General features: G+C 35.9%; 1 protein-coding gene across 1 annotated transcript in view; it reads right to left on the bottom strand.

Annotated features, from left to right (window-relative positions):
• Positions 1-20415, bottom strand: part of LOC150108263 (protein Aster-B-like) — a 227862-nt gene that overhangs the window by 30533 nt on the left and 176914 nt on the right. Inside the window, exons 9-10 of the mRNA XM_090415712.1 lie at positions 10987-11103; positions 742-862 (exon numbers count right to left, since the gene is read on the bottom strand). Of these exons, the coding sequence (XP_090271838.1) occupies positions 742-862; positions 10987-11103 (238 nt within the window). The remainder of the gene's footprint in view (positions 1-741; positions 863-10986; positions 11104-20415) is intronic.

The raw sequence follows: 20415 nt of genomic DNA, 5'->3' as shown, positions 1-20415 counted from the left end.
ATACCAACATACAGAGAAGGAAAAAGACTCATCTGTAATGAAGGAGATATAAATCTTTTGATCTTTAATTTTGATGTTTGGCTTTCAATCTATGCTATAATATACAAGCACACCTTTATGACATTCGTATAGTGAAGGTATGTAAGTTTTTTTCACTTAAACCTTGTTATCTTCCAGGTCTACCTACTAACTGATGAGACCTCAAAAAAAGTTGAAACCGGTCTGGGTAGTGACCTCTCCTCATAATGTAATTACAGTATTACATCCCCTAGGGGCTGTGTTTTTACATTATGAGAAAATATCAAGGATAGTGAGGGAGCTTGCTCCACCTTTGATTCGAGTTGCCTTGGTGTTGCACTACCAAGTGGTTACTTACACTTGGATTTGCCGATAGTTTTTCAGTATGAAACTCATAGATCTTAGTCCGAGTTCTTAGAGTTTCGCTTACTGGCAGTTAAACATCAAAAGATTTATATCTCCTTCATTATTATTAAGGTTCCAGAAAAATAGCTGTTTGGCTTTCAATCTATGTTATAAGACTCATCTGTAATTTGATTCAAAATGCAGAATGAATTTTGTTGAATTGTATACTATCTTTAGGGAAGCTATTCTTACAGTTAGCGGTATTAAAGACTACTGATATAATTACAAATCAAATTACTAATGAAAAGATGGATTACTCACCTGACACTTCATATCAATTTCTTAATATCAATCTATTAATAATCATATAATACTTACTGTTTTGAATAACTGCAACATATCATCTAAAACATGTCTCCACTTTTCAATTTCTGTACGATGTAGAATTTCTTGTTGTTTCACCAAACGAGTAAAATCCGACTGTGACATAGATGGTAATCTGAAATATAAATTAACATTTCATGGTTTATATCTCTGAAAGAACTGATAAGAATTGATTCTTTTCAGTTCCTGCCTTCTTCATTTTGTGTTGTATACACTCCAAGGCTACATCTTTTGATAGTTGGATGCATTTAACATTTCAAGACTAGTTTCTAACCAACAACTTTCTTCCAGATTGATCAATTATTTCTTATTATTATTAGGCCTCCAGAGAGTCAAGGACTAATTGAGGGAGACCAAATGTTACCTACACCAACTGTTATACCTGTTCTTAAACTCATTCACTGGATGCACTCGCTACTTCAACAAGCAAATTGTTCTACTCAACCATGGCTCTAAGAGAGAAAAATCTAGCTCCTACCCCTTTCTTAACTGCACACAAACTTAACTTCCACAGATGCCCCTTTGTCCTTTCCTCACCTCCCATATAATGAAAAATTTTATCAACCAATATCCTATAGTACTCTCTCAAAAGTTTATAGACCTCTATTATATCACCTCACTTTCTCCTATCTACCAGTGTTTGCAGTCAACATGCTCTCAAATCTATCCTTGTAATCTACATTCCATAATCCTGATATCATCTTTGTAATTCTTCTTTGTAACCTTTCCACAGCTTCTTTATCTCTATCTTTATTATTTTCTTTATCTATCTTTATCCCAGGAAACCAAATCTGTGCACAGTAGTCCAGGTGTAGATGTATCAATGCTTTGTAAAAGCACAAAATGTCCTGAATAACCTTACATGTCAATGTTCGTTTCAATATAGCAATTATCCTCTGAGTTGTATTTGCAATTTTAGTTGTGCGACCTTTGAACTTCAACTTTCTATCTGAGATTTCTAGCTTTGTCAGTGACTCAAAGCATAGTCTCACCAATATAATGTTCCTTTGGATGTAACATCATACCAAAGTGCATAACTTTACACTTACTAATATTGAATTGATAGTCACTATTGTTTGCCCACTATTATAGATTTTTTAGCATCACTTATTGCCCTGCATAACTTTAGATCATCAGCAAACAACTGATCATTTCCTGTAAGATCTTTTCAATATTATTGATGGTTGAAGTGAACACTAATGGTCCAAAGACTGATCCATGAAGTACCTTACTGACAGATTTACATCACAAATTTAATGAAACTGCACATCCATTTTACTGCCATTCTATTTGTTCTTCAAATATCAATATGTATATGAAATATGTACTATATCACTAGCATCACATATTGCCTTGCATACCAGTGGATCATCAGCAGATCTTTTCAATTTTATTGATGAATGGATTGAATGGTCCAGTGGTCCAAGGACTGATCCATGAAGCATCCCACTAGTCACTTTAAATCTGGCAAATTTACAACCCACATTTAATGAGACTGCACATCCATTTTACTGCCATTCTATTTGTTTTTCAAACTCCAGGGACACATTCAGATCCCATATCATTCAAGCATCTTTTCCAAGCTTCCCATACACTGCTGACTGCTGCATTCATGTGTTTCTATCCTAACTGGTCTGAATTCATATGATATAATTTGTAGTACTCCCCCCCCCACTCTGCTAACTCTTCTGTTATTCCTTAAAATACTATATATTATATAGTATAATAAATATATATATTATATTATACTATGCTATATATGTAAATATATATATATACAGGGTGTACGGGATAAATTTGACAGTTTCGTAAGGAAAAAGAAAATCTTCTTTGTATCTATTAAATTTAATGAATTGACAAAAAAACATTACAGGCAGAGTTAATTACAATACTATCAACAAGATTTACTCAAAATAACCACCATTAGCATTGATCACAGCTTCAATTCTGCTTCGGAACCTCGAACAAGCTGATGCTACAGTCTCCCTGGGAAGGGCCGCAAAAACTGTTTTAATTTTATCCATTAACTGGGCTTTTGTATTACTGGAAGTGCGATTGGTGTCTTTTTCAACTGCGCCCCATACAAAATAATCCATGGGGTTAAGGTCTGGGGAGTTTGGAGGCCAAACATTTGGACTGGTGAAGTCGTAGAAATTTTCAGACAACCATTTTTGACTTTTCCCAGAGGTGTGGCAAGGGGCCGAATCCTGCTGCCATACATACGGCCTACCATTGGCTACCCTTGTTATCCAGGGCTTGACTACAGTTAGCAACTCCACGAACAAAGCCCGAATTCCAATGCCAGGGTTCTTCAACACCTGTTCCTGCAGATTTGCGAGGAATTCTGCTGTACGAACGCAATCAGATCGTCTGCTAGGGATCTTTCTTCTTGCTACATCCTCGTAGTCACCATTGCAAGTCTCTAGTTCATGCCTGATTGTTTTTACTGTATTCAGGGAGCATTGGGCAGCAGTCGTAATATCCTTATTTTGATGGCGGGCACGAATCATCATGATACAAGTTATTCTCTTCCATGATTCAGGTGGGTTCCAGCTATCCATCCTTTCTGACATCTTGTATATGAATGAAGAAGGGTCCAAACTTTTAAATGAAGAGAAGTGTGTGTTAATACATGTAACTTACGGAAAAATATAATTAATTATAAATATGTCAAATTTATCCCGAACACCCTGTATATATATATATATATATATATATATACACAGAGAGAGAGAGAGCCTCCTCAGTAGTGACAAAAGACCCGTGTCCAATTCCTCTCTGTCCATGACACGAGGAATCTTTATCAGGTCTCTTTCGGCTAAAATTGATTTAGCTGGTCTCATACAGAGGGAGTGTTTTCATCTGGAAATTTGGATTTTTCATCCTCCAGAACAGGCAAACCAGCTCCATGAACACATGCATCTACAGACATAAGACACACCAGGAGGCATAGGGCCAACCACCTTATCCCTGAGACGGTTGCAGTTGTGAAGTCCACAGCTAAGAACCTTAATGGTTCGTGAAAGCTTAAGAAGAAGAAGATATATATATGTGTGTGTGTGTGCCAACACACTGATTTAATTCCTTCTTAGCTCTTGTCCTATTATGGTTAATTTTAAGCAGTATCACATGTTACTACTAAAGAAAATTACATTTGTTATAAAAAAAAAAAAAGAAACATACAACAACAATTAAGGAGGGCTGAAGAATTGTAATTTATCTAATAATATGAGCATTATTTGCTTTATGTATGATGTTTACCAGAAAAACTATTTCTGTCATTGATTATTAGATTCTATTCATTTATGCTACTAAACTAGATAATAGAATCTGCTTAAGAGCCAAAGCTACATAACTGGAAGGAGACCCCTACATAGCTTTTTAAGGAATCAGACCTGACTGGGAATTCGGACCTAATGTCCAATCTTCAGCTTCACCTGGTATACCCTGTTAGCAGGTACTAACTGGATACTGAGTGAATGACGAGGGATAGCAATTTTGGATATTTAGTTGATCAAACTCTATTCCATATTAGCTTAAACCTTTTAAAAGACAATGATAATATGTATGACAAAATGTCATAGTAGCTGGAGTGTTGTCAAGTTAAACAAGGTTCCCACTGTTTATATCAGGGAACCAGGGGTAAACAGTGAAAAGTCAACTGCTTGAACAAACTAAAAGTGAACATTAGACAATCTTACAATAGACATTTATACTTCTTACTGATATAAGAAGTATAAATGGAAAAAGACTAAAACTGGCAGAAAAATGAGAGAAAAACCACATCAACAAAATGGATATGAACCAAAACAATTTCTAAATAACAACTAAAAGATGCTACATCAAGACTATATTGAGTGGGGAGAGAAAGGAGTAGTTACAATATTCAACATGAAAGATAAGTAGAGTGACGTGGGCAAACATCAAAATGAAGAATTGGATGATGAGACTTATATGTGTGTATGGTCCCACAGAAGGTTTTACTATGGAAGAAGATCCCTGAATGACACTTTCTTTCATAATGTAATCCTTATAGAAGATAAAAATTCCTCAAAAATGAGGAATTTTTGAGTCAGAGAAGATGGCTAACAGAAAGAAGAAAAAAAAAATAACATGAAAACTGAAGATTTTTTTATGTGACCTCCACCCATGAAAGATTTTTAGTAAACCTTGTAGTACATCTTGAACTACGGATGGAATAAGGATTTTTTTTTTTTACTTTTCTTTTATTAATTTTATATATATATTTTTAATATTTTTTATTTTATTTTTACATAGTCCAAAAACCCTGCTCTAGAAACCAAACGTGGATCTTTTTTAAGCAGGACAGTGGTCTGACACAGGACAATGAAATTAACATCCCATCTAAAGACATTCATAAACATTCATGCCCATTGCAACATTCAAATCTATAGCATATTGGTTAGAGAATGGATAAACAACACTCAGCCAACTAGACAGATCAAAAACAAAACAAATGAAACAAGAAATAACAGAAAACTAGCAAAAAATTTTGATGAGAAAAGCAGTGAGGAGTACACCTAAATAGTTGATGTAGAAAAAGCAGATGATATTTAACCAGAAAAGTGGAAAGACAGCCGGAGCAGATGACATTTAACCAGAAAAGCTCAAATTCAAAAGTTGTATAGTAACTGCACTGCATAATTCAAAAATGTATGATTTCAGATGATTGGAGTAATAATGTTCTCATAGTACCCATATATAAAAAAAGGAAATAAATCTGAATTTTAAAATTATAAAGGAAATTTCCTACCAAGTGTTCTGGGTAAGATTTATGCAAACATACTTGAGAAGCAGCTGAGAAAAAAATGGCAAAGAGAATGAGTTCAGATCAAAGAATTGCGAAGATCAGATTTTCACTTTAAGAAAAATATTGAGAAACCACGGGAATACAATAAGAATCAAACTGTTCAAAATACTACAATTATATAGTGTCAAGGATATTATATCAAGCATTACAATTTCTATATATACAGATCATATAAACAGTTTATACATACATATATATATATATATATATACAGTTTATGTATATATATACATATTTATAAATTTATATATAAGATGTAACTTAGTAGTTAGAATTGAAAGAGGCACAGTCAGATGGTTTGATGTAAAATTAGGTGTAAGATAAGGTTGCACACTATCTCCACTCTTGCTGGCCAAGTGGTTAGCATATCCGCTCTCCAGCCAAAAGGCTGTGGGTTCGAATCCTGCCGTGGGCATGGATGTTTGTGATTGCCTGTGAAAATACCAGTGGTGGGGGTCGGTGGTAGATGGCGTTGGTGTATTGAGTTGGTGGAGACAGAGTTGTAGAGCAGGTGCCTCCCTCAATGAGTCCATGGACTCCCTGGAGGTGTCAAATAATAATAATAATAATAATAATCACTCGATAACTAACACAGAGACGATGCAAGTCATTAGTCCTGTCAGACAAAGTTCTTCGAAAAAGTACGGATGAATAATAAACGATGCAGTGAAACCACACTACACTGTGACTTTCGGTGAGTATAAAGAGGTCTGAAGGAACACGAGTGTCATTCACAGCCCAGATGCAGCAATTGTGCGAGTTAACACTACCGTTCAGATAAAAATGGGCCACATCACTCCATAAGATCTTTCATGGCCATGCATCATCCACCTCCATTCAAACTAAAAATGTCAAGACAAACTGCAGTTGAGTTTATGCATCACAATGAAGCAAAGCTTCAGTATGGGAGATCTTGTAGGGGGGAAAACCTTTGTATGTGACACATTTTTCCACACAGTTGAGTATGGCATATTAAACAGACACAGATCTTTAAATCTGTCTTTAAAGCCGAGGCTGTTTTTAATAGCGTGGCCAGTGAAATTCTAAAGATGACAAGAAAGATGTGAAATAATTATTATTAATTATTTCTTAATTAATGATATAATTAATAAATAAGATGCTAAAATAATGCCCCGGCTGGGGCGTCGCCCGGTTAAACAAGGCCCCCGTTGTTTTTGCCAGGGAACCAGGGCGAACAGCGAAAAGTCAGCTACTGGAACAAATCTGAAAACAAACCCCAACTCAACATCACCAGAGTTAAAGATCGGTACTATCAACGTAAGAAGCTTGAATGGCAAAGAAATATAGCTAGCTGAGGAATTAGATAAGTACCAGATCAACATAATAGGGGTGACTGGAACAAAAAAGACCAAAACTGGTGAGATCTTTCTGAGCAATAAATACAAAATGTTATATTCAGGCAATGACAATCAAGGAAAAGAAGGAGTAGCCATAATATTCAACACAAAATACAAGGCTAATCTTCTTGAATGGCAGTCAGTCTCAAGTAGAGTAATGTGGGCAAATATGAGAATGGGGAACTGGACAATGAGACTTATTTGTGCCTATGGTCCCACAGAAGGTTCTACTAAGGTAGAAGTGGAGGAATTTTTTGATGCTTTAGAAAAAGCAACTGACACAATGAAAAAGGAAAAGTTGGTCCTTGTTGGGGATCTAAATAGCAGAGTAGGAAATGATTGTCAGACATGCAAAAATATTTTGGGAAAATTTGGAGAAAAGAGCAAAGCTAATAATAATGGCAAATATCTGTTGGATTTCTGCTCAGGACATGGACTGGTTATTACTAACACCATGTTCCAACATAAAAATGTGCACAAATTCACATGGAGAGAAGAGGCTAGGAATAAGAAAAGTCTCATTGACTATGTTATTGTTGATAGTTATGTTTTCTCCCTGGTGCAGGACACCAGAGTGTACAGAGGATTTGAAATTGGAAGTGATCACTATTTAGTCTTGAGCAGGATAAAAATGAATTTCATATTGAAAAGAATAACATGTAAGAAAGTTTTAAAGCGAATAAAAGTTGAGCAGCTCTCAGATGTGAACTGTAGAACTAAAATACAGAAAGATTATTGAAAAGAAAATGAGAGTTTGAGAACAGGAATCAAACCTTGGAGAATCAGTGGCAAACTCTGAAGAAAACATTGATTGATTCTGCCAGAGAGGCATGTGGTGAGGTTGTGTGCAAGGATAAAAAAATCAGAACTCCCTGGTGGACACAGGAAGTTAAAGAGGCAGTGAAGGAAAAGAAGAAAGCATATCAAAAGTTCCTGGCAAATAAGTCAGCTTTTACTCTTACAGAATACAGAGACAAATGTAAGAAAGCTAAAGAGTGTGTAAAACTAGCTAAACAAAAGTCATGGGAGGACTTTGGCAAGAATATAAAAAATAAATATCAAGAAGGTGGCAAAATATTCTGGAGGTTGTTGAAGAAACTTAGGAATGGAGGAAAGAGTGCTGTAAAAGGAGTTAGAGATGATAAAGGTGACATGAAAACAGGAGAAAAAGATATCCTTGAAGTATGGAGTAATTACTTTGAAAAACTGCTAAATGAAACAAGCAGTGATGACAGCACAGTGATAAAAAACACTGACCAGGCATGCAGTCAGGAATACATATCCATACTTGAAGTAGAAAAAGACATCAAAAGTTTGAAATATGGAAAGGCAGCAGGAGTAGATGATATTCGACCAGAAATGCTGAAGTATGGTGGTATAAAAGTCTTACAGTGGCTGCACTGCATAGTTCAGAAAGCCTGAACAGAGGGAAGAATTCCTGATGATTGGAGTAGAGCTCTAATAGTACCCGTATATAAAAAGGGAAATAAAACTGAATGTGAGAATTACAGAGGTATTTCCCTACTGAGTGTTCCTGGCAAGATCTATGCAAGTATACTTGAGAAACGGTTGAGAAGAATTGTGGAAGAAAAGCTTGGTGAAGAACAAGCTGGATTCAGGCCAAACAGAGGCTGTCAGGATCGGATCAGATCTTCACTTTACGACAAATAGTCGAGAAAGCATGGGAATATAACAAAGATCTGTATTTAAGCTTTGTCGATTTGGAAAAGGCATATGATAAGGTGCCAAGAGAGAAGCTATTCAATACACTGCAGTTATATAGTGTCAATGGGGCATTATATCAAGCAATACTTAGTCTTTATTTGAGTTGTAAGTTAGCAGTTAGAATTGAAGGAAGTACAGGAAGATGGTTTAATGTTAAATCTGGTGTGAGACAAGGATGTACATTATCCCCTCTGTTATTCATTATCTATACGGATCATATTATGAAGGAAAGTGGTATTAAACCTGATATCAAAATTGGAGATGTTAATGTCAGCTCTTTGCTTTATGCGGACGATGTTATACTTCTAAATAAATCTGCTACAAGTCTGCAAGATTCTCTGACTAAATTGAATAGCTGTTGTAATAGATATTGTATGAAGGTCAGCAATAAAAAGACAAAGACAATGAAAATAGGCAGAATCATTGAAAATGTCAACTGTGTTGTGAATGGAGAACCTGTGGAACAAGTAAAACATTTCAGCTACTTAGGCACGATTTTTACTGAAGATGGTAAATTAAATATAGAAATAGACAACAGAATCAGCAAAGCTGGTATGGTGGGAAATCAATTGAATAAATTCATATGGAATAAGAGAGAAATTAGTCGGAACACTAAATTAGCTGAACACTGTCTTTATACAAGACAGTGTTCAAACCAGTTTTAACTTATGGATCTGAGAGCTGGGTCAGAAATAAAACACTTGACCAAAGACTAGAAACCGCAGATATGAGAGTCCTGAGAAAGATTATAGGCGTGAACAGATGGCATCAATGGCAATATCATATTAAAAACGAGGATATTAGGAAAGAACTTGACATTGTCAGCATCCAGGAATGTGTTAGCAGAGCTAATCTTAGGTGGTATTGTCACTTAAATAGAATGGGAGAGGAAAGATTAGCAAAACAAGTGTTCTCTGCCGGGTTGGCAGGAAAACGACCCAGAGGAAGACCAAGATATAGGTGGATTGATACGGTACAAAGTGCCTTAGACGATAGAAATATAAGATCTGATAATGTTGGAGTCTTGACAAGTAACAGACTGATTTGGAGGAAAATTGTAGATAGGAAGTTAGTAATGATATAATTTTTTCATGTAGTACTGTCATATCCTGTACACCCCTTGAGGGTAGATGGCAGTAATTTGATGATGATGATGATGATGATGAAGATGCTAAATAATTATTATTAATTATTTCACATCTTTCTTGTCATCTTCAGAATTTCACTGGCCATGCTATTAAAAACAGCCTTGGCTTTAAAGACAGATTTAAAGATCTGTGTCTGTTTAATAATGAATTTATGATTTTGTTTGATTTAGTCTCCCTATCCACCAAAATCCTACAAGAAGAGATCCTTTAATTATTGAAATCTAATTTTCTGGAAGCACTGTTAGCTTATTTAAATTCACCATCAACTCAGACTATTTTACATGGCAAAACAATATGTTCAAACAAATCGAAGGAACATCAATGGGCGGTCCTACTTGTTTTATCAGTTTTAGCTGATTATTTTATGGAGCATCTAAAAAATAAAATCTTTTACACCATTTTTTTTCAACTTGTATATATTGCTGTGTTTTGCTGATGATACCTTTGAGGTGTGGTCCACTCAGAGTCACTTGAAAGCCATTCAGAATCACTTAAGTCCCTGGAAAAAATAAACTCTTCGTACTCCTATACTGAACTTAAATCTAACAACAACCTACCCTTTTTGGATACCTTAAGAATTCAAAATCCTAGCGGTCATGATAAATTTTAGGTTTAACAAAAACCAACCCCTGCAACTGGCATATACATTCGCTCATCCTCACACCATCATTTATAGCAGCAGATTAAAGTCTTGTACACAGAGCTCATACAACTGCTTGTCTGATCCACTAAATCTCCTCCTCTTTCATTCCACCTGCTTCTATTCTCATAACAGTCTTATTCATGAGAATAAGACTGTTATGAGTTCCCAAAGGACTACAACCTCTAGCTATTCAAAAAAAAATACTAACAGGTTCCTTCTCTCTTAACCCCTGTTTACAGCATCAATGTGGTACAGATTCTGCAACATTCTATGTACAGAAATTATATTAAAAACATTTTCTTTTTGAAATCATGATCATCAGAAAGGTTGGAAACCATTAGCACCATTTAGTACTGTGGGCAAGCTAATGGTTAGATAATTCAAAAATCCTGCAACAAACATAGTTTTCAAGCTACTTCAGGCCCCCAGTAAGCAGCATGTAAGATGGGAAGTGGAGAGACAATTCACTCAGTCAACTAGACTAGCAAATTTTATTGCACTTGTAATTACAATATGCTAGTAAAATACTATTACCTTTCAAATGGAAGCTCCACTACATCTTCTGGATTTGTGCTTAATTTAATACTGAGATCTTCTAATGTCCACATTTTTAGGAACAATACACAGTTCATTGAAAGCAGTAATATTAAGCTGGAGAAAAAATGAGATGAATTACTAACTACTAATTATAACACAGTATCCTGTGGACTATAATATATGTAAAATACTGTAATTTTTAAAATTTGCAATAACAAAACATACACTTTAAATTAAATTTTTAAAATTAATTATATGATGAGAGGAACTGTAGTGAATTGTTTACTTATAAAATCTCTCAATTCAGAATTCATAACTGCAGCAGGAAAAAATATAAGCTAATATGGATGCTTTTGGGCAAATTCAGAAAAAATTATATTCTACTTTTAAATATCGTCTGATGAAAATATCGTCCACATAGGCTATGCTATGTGGACGATATTTTCATCATATTCAATGGAACAACAGATTAACTTATCAATTTCAAAGATTATCTCGACAATTTGCACAACACCATAAAATTCACTTTAGAACAAGAAGAAAATAAAAAGCTTCCTTTTCTGGATATTCTATTAGAAGTTAATGAAGAAAGTAATCTCTCCTTCTCAGTATATAGGAAGCCGACAAACACTGGAAGATTTCTAAATGCAACCTCACACCACCATCCTTCACAAAAAATAAGCTTAATTAAAACTCTTAGAGACAGTGCATACAATATCTCCAGCACACAAGAAAGATGTATTGAAGAACTAAAATACTTAAAAAAAATCCTCCAACAGAATGGATATGAAACAAAAACCATCAAGAGAATCCTTAAAATGCCTCCAACTAACAACACAATAAAACAGGATTAGAAAAACGCGCAATCTCGCTTCCTTATATCAAAAATGTTACAGATAAGCTAGCCAAATTAATGAACAAACACAACATAAAAGTAGCCTTCCTTCCTATGGAAAAAATCTCAAGATTCCTACATCCACCAAAACCAACTCATCGTCCTCTTAAAAAACCAGGAGTCTACAAAATCCATTGCTCTTGCAGGATTTGCTATGTAGGACAGACAGGAAGATCTGGAGAAATACTCATGGCTGAACACTAAAAAGACGTACAATACAAAAGTGAACAAAAAACGGGTCTTGCTTTCCATACCACTTCCACTGGACACGATGTACTCTAGCAAAAAATGACGATGTCATACATAGAAAACAACAGTTATATAAGAAAATTTAAAGAAGCTGCTAATATGCTAAAAACCCCAACCCAATGCAATACAAATCAAGGTTTAATTCTCCTTCAAGTGTGGTCAGCTCTAATAAAAAATCTACCTCAATCCGAGCTCAGACTGTATGAATGAGAACAAGAACACGTGATCGTCCAGTATTGTTCAACGTCAATAACGTTTTATATCTGCATTCTGTTATTTGAGTTTATGAATAGCCAGATGGTTATGATTTGTGTCTATTAATTCTCTTGTTTAAACTTTAAGTTATACTATTTACCCCCCTGAAGATGTAAATTCTACGATTTACGAAACTTGTCAGGAACTATTATTTCAGTATTTTGTATAACTGAATAATAAAAAATGTGGTGTAATCACCGAAATATATCTTTTGAACCAATTAGCCACAGAAGTCTATGCCTGCATATTCTACTTTGTCTTTATCATCTTCAGCTATCTTCCATTTAATATTTGCAGATATCCAATAATAACAACTTTATCAAGAAAACCAAATATCATAAATGGCTTAAAAATGACATGAGCTATCAAAGTACCATGGCATGAATTTCATAAAATTATTTTCTAATAGCAAGAACTTTCATTGCTTTAATAATATATCAAACTTCAAATCTTAATACATAAGACTAGCACTTGATTCTCAATTTCTATAGCTAGTGATGCCAAATTCCATCTCATTTTCCTACATCACAAGAAGTTGGTACTATCAATACAAAACATTATCATACTAAAATGACCATCAATGGAAAGACAATACAAAGCACTGTCATATGATTTTAGATTATCTATTGCTCAAAACATTTCTAAGGCTCTACAGAGTTTGCTCCCTTTTATTACTAACAGTGACCAAACCATCTTACATAAGATCATTCTGCAGTAGTCTCTGAAAGAACTCAGGCATGTAAGATTTGTACTGTAGGACACTTGAGACAAGATTTAATTGGAAATGACAATGGATTCATTCTTTTTAGACTGATCATACAAAAATCCTGGATTTAACTGAAAGCATGTTACACATCAGCATACTTTTATCTGATCTAAAACAGAACCTTATATTTGAATGTCATTTGTTATAATTTATCTACATCTGCAAAACAATCTGCCAAAACATAGGAGTCAAGGAGGAGAAGGCCACACATCATCCACACCAACTGTTATACCTTCTCTTAAACTCGTTCACACTAGATGCACTTACTACTTCAACCAAGCAAACTATACCACACTCGTTACTCTGTGAGAGAAAAATCTAGTTTTCACCCAATTCTTAACCACATACAAATTTAATTTGCATAGATATCCCCTGTCCTCTCCTCATCTTCATATAACAAAAATTTCATCACTTTCTCCCCTTTCTCCTGCCTCCCAGAGTCTTCAATGCACAAACTCTCACTCTATATTCCATAGTCCCAATATCATCTCTGCGAGTCTTCTTTATTCCTTTAGAATCCAGGACACCAACCAAGGCCTTGTAAAGAGGCAACATGACTTCCATTATATGCTTACATATCAATGTTTTGACATTGTGTGAGAAGATTCAGAAGTGGGTTGATAATATTAGTATTCTTTATGATGGTCAGCATGGATCTGTTAGGGGGGAAGTCATGTTTTAGCAATCTGCTTACATATTAAAACAAGGTGACAAACCTCACTCGATAAAGGAGATGCATATATGGTGGTGTACTTGGATTTTTCAAAGGTCTTTGATAGACTGTCACATTACAAGCTAGTAGCTAAAGTGAAACAGAGGGATTCGATAACAGACTAGTAAGTTAAATAGCTGGTTGGCTGTCAGACAGGTATAAACATGTTATATATGGAAGAGTGGTATCCCAAAAGAGGGAGGTCACTAGCAGAGTCACAGGGATCTGTTTTGGGACTATTATATCATTAGGACCAGCTTAACCAGAGATGCACAGCTGTTTGCCAATGATGCAAAGTTGCAAAGAATTATGAGAAGTAGAACAAAAGTTCTGGCCTTGCAGGAGGATCTAAATAAACTATGTGAGTGGGCAAATGATTGGAACTTTCAATTTAATGTTGTAAAGTGCAAGGTCTAGAAATTTGGAAGGTGAGGTTGAGGAGACTTGAAGTTTAGGGGAACACATTGCTACAACTGTAAGAACATCCTAATGGATTATGGCAATAATAAGAAAGACGGTGACATGCAGAAGCACAGAAGTTATGGTTCCCCTGTGTAGGGTTTGATCAGGCCACATATGGACCATTGTCCACAAATTTGGTCCCTTGGTTTTCAGGGGAATGAGGATGTATTGGAGAGGGTCCAGAGAAGGTTTACTTAGTTAGTGTCAGATCTATGGAATGTCAGATAAGAGGAGAAGATTGAGGGAATGCAACTTACAGAGTTTTGGAAATACAAGAAGAGGGGGAGATGATTGAGACGTAATTTGGTCAGGATTGTTATCAGATTAACGTGGAGAAGATATTTCAAGAATGGAGGGGGGGGGGGCAAGAATATAACTGGAGGCTATCCATGGAAGCAAGGAGGGTGTGAGCAGAGCAGTGAGAAGAAGGTTCTTTGCATGGAGAGTGATTGATGAGTGGAATGGATTCAAGGCAGAGCTCGATCTTTTAGCATAAGAGAGTAGTACAGACATCCCGTGATGAGTCCTTTGACTCCATGTAGGTCAGATCATAATAATTTTTAATAATAATAATAATAATATACCAGTCTCTGATATCTGTCTATTAATCTCCCAATTCCAATCTCATATTCTCCAATTAATACAACAGCCTTTGATTTCATGTTGTATCCTGCTAAATGCCTTAGCAAAGTTCCACAGTATCACAGTGTATCCATTCCCTTTATCTAACACAGCTGTAACATTATTATAAAATAAGAGCAAATTTCTCAGACATGATCTCCCTTCAGAAAACCCATGCTTTGCTTTCCTTGCAAAGAACAGCTGGTTTGTCAACCCATTTCTGTATGCAAGCCAAGTTCTCTGAAGTCTTCACAATCACTCCAGAAATACTGATAGGTAGATAATTAGATTCACCAAGCTTTTTCGCCCTTGTGCAGTGGATTATTATACATTCTTTCCATTCATGAAGAAATACTTTTTCATTCCAATACACTTTGGAAGTAAAGTTTGTTCAATAAATATTACTTTTTTTTTATCCTTCTGATTATATATGAAATGCATTTTAAAATAGTATTCTATTTTTTTTTTTAACTTTCACTCTCTCTCTCTCTCTCTCTCTTTCTGATGTGAGAACACACCTTTTGAACTGACCATAAGAATTATAGAAACCAGTGGCCAAATGAACCTCTACAGAAGTAAATAAGAAATAATAAATATTATTACTGTTTCAAGCATCTCCATGGAGCCCAAAGACTCATCAGAAGGGCCACATTAATCACATAATACCTATTATGTATTGTATGAATAATAAGTAGTGTTTAGAGGACCAGAATATAATAACGGAATCCTCTCATCTCTTCGAACTTCACTTTTACTTAACTTACAGCTGGACCCCATATTCTCTCTGCTGCTGTTATCTACTGAAAAATTTTGGCATCTATTCTAGAACCTCCCCACCTTATTAAATATGTTTCTATCATATTATCTCTTTTCTACCTATTAACCAAATTTTGTAATCCACAGATGTTCGAAGTATGCTTATAGCAAGTGTATCATTGATCTGTCACCATATCAATCACTACCACTGCTTTCTCATCCCTAAGATATCCAGGACAACCAATCCTGAGCATAATAGTCCATAAGTGGTCACATCAAAGCTTTATATGATAAAGCTTTGATGTGATCCCAGCCCCAATTCTCAAGTCATCAATTTCTTGCAGTCCAATCCCATCAATGTAATATTAGCCAGTAATCTTTTCAGCCCAAAGCACATAACATTATACTTTAAAAATTTGAACTGGCAACATTATCCTCTGCTCACATCAGTCTGTTCCAATCATTCTGCAGGATCTTTTCATTGCCTAGATTTACTATTGCCCTCCCTCAATTTAGCATCATCATCAGTAAACATAAATAAAAAAAGAAAATTCATATAAAAAAAAAATGGATATTTCTCTTCAGATCATCCCCAATATCACTGATACACCAGTTACACAGCAACAGCAGTCCAAGTACATAACCTGTGTCATGCCGTGGTCACTTACTGATTCTGTTTTACTCTTTGATATCTGTCAGCCATACTCTTTCTAGTTCTTCGTCTGTAAATGAATTCAAGAAGAGATATGACAGATGTTGTTTTGCTAGCTTGGGTCTCCCATGATGAGTCTACTGACTCCATGGAGATACCTGTAATAATAATAATTATTCACGTCACCATTTTCATATCCATCCCCATTTGTTCCATACATACATAATAGTTTCTGTGTGACATCCCATCAAATAAAATGGCCGGCCTAAAAGGGGACTGAAAACAAAATAGCAAAGAGAAACTGCAGTGTCTACAGCCAAATCTCAGAAGTCCATATAGAATGGAACTAAAGTACAGGCCACCACAGTGTGGATATGCTGAGGTCCAAGCTGTCTGCAGAAATCAAATCCTATGCTTAAACCTTCACTTGGTAGACACATTAGTATCCCTGGATATGTCTCTCAGCCAACAGGCATTAAATCATCAGATTAATGGGAGCGAACTAACATAAGAAGGGATTAAGGTATGATATTCACATCACTCAGAAAAAAACTCAACTCTCTAAGGTACTACTAGTACAAAAAGATTTGGGTGATTGATGAGTTTTATCAAAAAAACGTTTTATCACTTTGCTTAGCGGAGATTTGAAGTGGCCAGAAAACTCCTGAGCAAAGATTCAGTTTTCTTTTCCCTTATTTCATCATCATCAAATTCCTGCCATGTACCCTCAAGGGGTGTACAGGATATGATAGTACTACATGAAAAAAATTACATCATTACTAACTTCCTATCTACAATTTTCCTCCAAATCAGTCTGTTACTTGTCAAGACGCCAACATTATCAGATCTCATATTTCTATTGTCTAAGGCACTTTGTACCATATCAATCCACCTATGTCTTGGTCTTCCTCTGGGTCGTTTTGCTGCCAACCTGGCAGAGAACACTTGTTTTGCTAATCTTTCCTCACCCATTCTGTTTAAGTGACCATACCACCTGAGATTAGCTCTGCTAACGCATTCCTGGATGCTGACAATGTCAAGTTCTTTCCTAATATCCTCGTTTTTAATATGATATTGCCATTGATGCCATCTGTTCACGCCTATAATCTTTCTCAGGACTCTCATATCTGCGGTCTCTAGTCTTTGGTCAAGTGTTTTATTTCTGACCCAGCTCTCAGATCCATAAGTTAAAACTGGTTTGAACACTGTCTTGTATACAGCTAATTTAGTGTTCCGACTAATTTCTCTCTTATTCCATATGAATTTATTCAATTGACTTCCCACCATACCAGCTTTGCTGATTCTTTTGTCTATTTCTATATTTAATTTACCATCTTCACTAAAAATCGTGCCTAAGTAGCTGAAATGTTTTACTTGTTCCACAGGTTCTCCATTCACAACACAGTTGACATTTTCAATGATTCTGCCTATTTTCATTGTCTTTGTCTTTTTATTGCTGACCTTCATACCATATCTATTAAAACAGCTATTCAATTTAGTCAGAGAATCTTGCAGACTTGTAGCGGATTTATTTAGAAGTATAACATCATCCGCATAAAGCAAAGAGCTGACATTAACATCTCCAATTTTGATATCATGTTTAATACCACTTTCCTTCATAATGTGATCCATATAGATAATGAATAACAGAGGGGATAATGTACATCCCTGTCTCACACCAGATTTAACATTAAACCATCTTCCTGTACTTCCTTCAATTCTAACTGCTGACTTACAACTCAAATAAAGACTAAGTATTGCTTGATATAATGCCCCATTGACACCATATAACTGCAGCGTATTGAATAGCTTCTCTCTTGGCACCTTGTCATATGCCTTTTCCAAATCGACAAAACTTAAATACAGATCTTTGTTATATTCCCATGCTTTCTCGACTATCTGTCGTAAAGTGAAGATCTGATCCGATCCTGACAGCCTCTGTTTGGCCTGAATCCAGCTTGTTCTTCACCAAGCTTTTCTTCCACAATTCTTCTCAACCGTTTCTCAAGTATACTTGCATAAATCTTGCCAGGAACACTCAGTAGGGAAATACCTCTGTAATTCTCACATTCAGTTTTATTTCCCTTTTTATATATGGGTACTATTAGAGCTCTACTCCACTGAACTATGCAGTGCAGCCACTGTAAGACTCTTATACCACCACACTTCAGCATTTCTGGTCGAATATCATCTACTCCTGCTGCCTTTCCACATTTCAAGCCCTTATTTCATCTAGTATGCAATTATTACTATTATTATTATGCAGGCCTCCATGGAGTCAAAAGAATCATTGGGGGGGGGGGGTCCTTCCTAAGAAACACGAAGTCTATCAAGACTCATCGAGGGGAGGTCCCCCCCTGAGAAACAAAGTCTATCATACCACTCCTTAAACTCATTGACCGTTCTCACTCTCACCACTCCATTAGGCAATGCATTTCATGGTTCAACCACCCTCGATGCAAAGAAACCACTCCTTACCCTCTTGCAAACAGTTTCCCTTTGTAACTTCCAGGTATGGCCTCTTGTCATCACTCCTACCCACTGTTCAACCAAGCGAAAGGACTCACCATCCTCTGTAACCACCTCTTAATAGTTTAAAAGTATCAATTATATCACCTCTCCTTCTATCCACCAAACTCTGCAGTCCACATTCCCTCAGTCGATCCTCATAACTAACATGGTACAGTCCTGAAACCATCTTTGTTATCTGCCTTTGTACCCTTTCCACAGTTAATTTATCCCTTTCAAATCCTGGGGACCAAATCTGAGAAAAACAGTCTAGGTGTGGTCTGATCAGAGACTTATACAACGGAATGATAACCCTTTTATTTCTGTAGGTCAGTGTCCTTCTCATTATTGCAGCAATCCTCTGTGTTACCTTCACCACCTTTGCAATATGTCCCCTAAATTTCAGGTTTCTATCAATCATCAACTCCAGATCTCTTGTCTCCCCTACTTCCTCCAGAATAACTCCTCCCATAGAGTATGCAGCGTCCTATCGATGTTTCCCAAACCTCGAGACCTTATATTTTGCTGCATTAAACCGATAACCCCATTCATTTGCCCATCTATCTAGCTTATTCAAATCCTCTTGCAGGGCTACCACATCTGCACTATTACTAATAATAATCCTTCCCAGCTTCGCATCATCTGCAAACAACTGAATATCCCCTTGCAATCTACTGACAATGTCATTGATATAAAGGTTAAACAATATAGGTCCCAGTACTGAGCCCTGTGGGACCCCATTTGTAACCCTCTGCCTCCTTGAAACTGTCCCACCATACACAACTCCCTGTTACCTATCGGACAGCCAATCCTGAATCCAGCTGACCAATCTGACATTCAGACCCATGTGCTGCAACTTAAATATCAGCTTATCATGTGGCACCCTGTCAAATGCTTATGAATAACATGTTCAGACATTATACTTCATGGAAAGAACAAATGTTTCTTCTTTTCAAGGATACAACTTTAAAACAGTTAGTCCACAAGCTAGCCATCAGACAGTATATTGGACAGAACAATATGGAGATAGTAAAGAATTACCATTTTAAGGAATTTCCAAATCAGCTAAGTAAACCAACACTACTATTCTGCCAGATGTGCCTGAAGAGAATCCAAGTAATTCAAGGTATATGTGGGCTAATGAGACATGATCAGGAGAGAAGTTAGGTAAACTTTTTCATGTGTATGGATTAATAAAAAATCTATTACTATATATTTCATACCCTCCTAATTTCAACTTAGCTTAAACAACATCATGGCAGCGACATGAAAAGTTAAACAAAAAGAAACATATATGTGAAAAAAAAAAGACTTCTTCCTAACATGGAATTTAGGCCATGTGGCCTGTTCCGGTCTCATGCCATCTCTTTCTTGGTCTTCCGATTCTTCTTTTTCCACTTATTTTGTATCTGTATAATATTTTTGGAAGTCTGCTGTTGTCCATTCGATTTAAATGTTCTAGCCATTTTTGTTTATACTGTCTTATGTAGTGATTAATTGGTTTTATTTTCAGGGATTGTAAGATTTCTTCATTTGTTTTGTGGTCCCAC

Source organism: Typopeltis vanoorti, chromosome 3, assembly GCF_054136105.1.
Source record: "Typopeltis vanoorti isolate ZY-2024b chromosome 3, IOZ_Tvanoo_1.0, whole genome shotgun sequence".
Lineage (NCBI taxonomy): Eukaryota > Metazoa > Arthropoda > Arachnida > Uropygi > Thelyphonidae > Typopeltis > Typopeltis vanoorti.
This window is presented reverse-complemented; position numbering and strand designations above follow the sequence as displayed.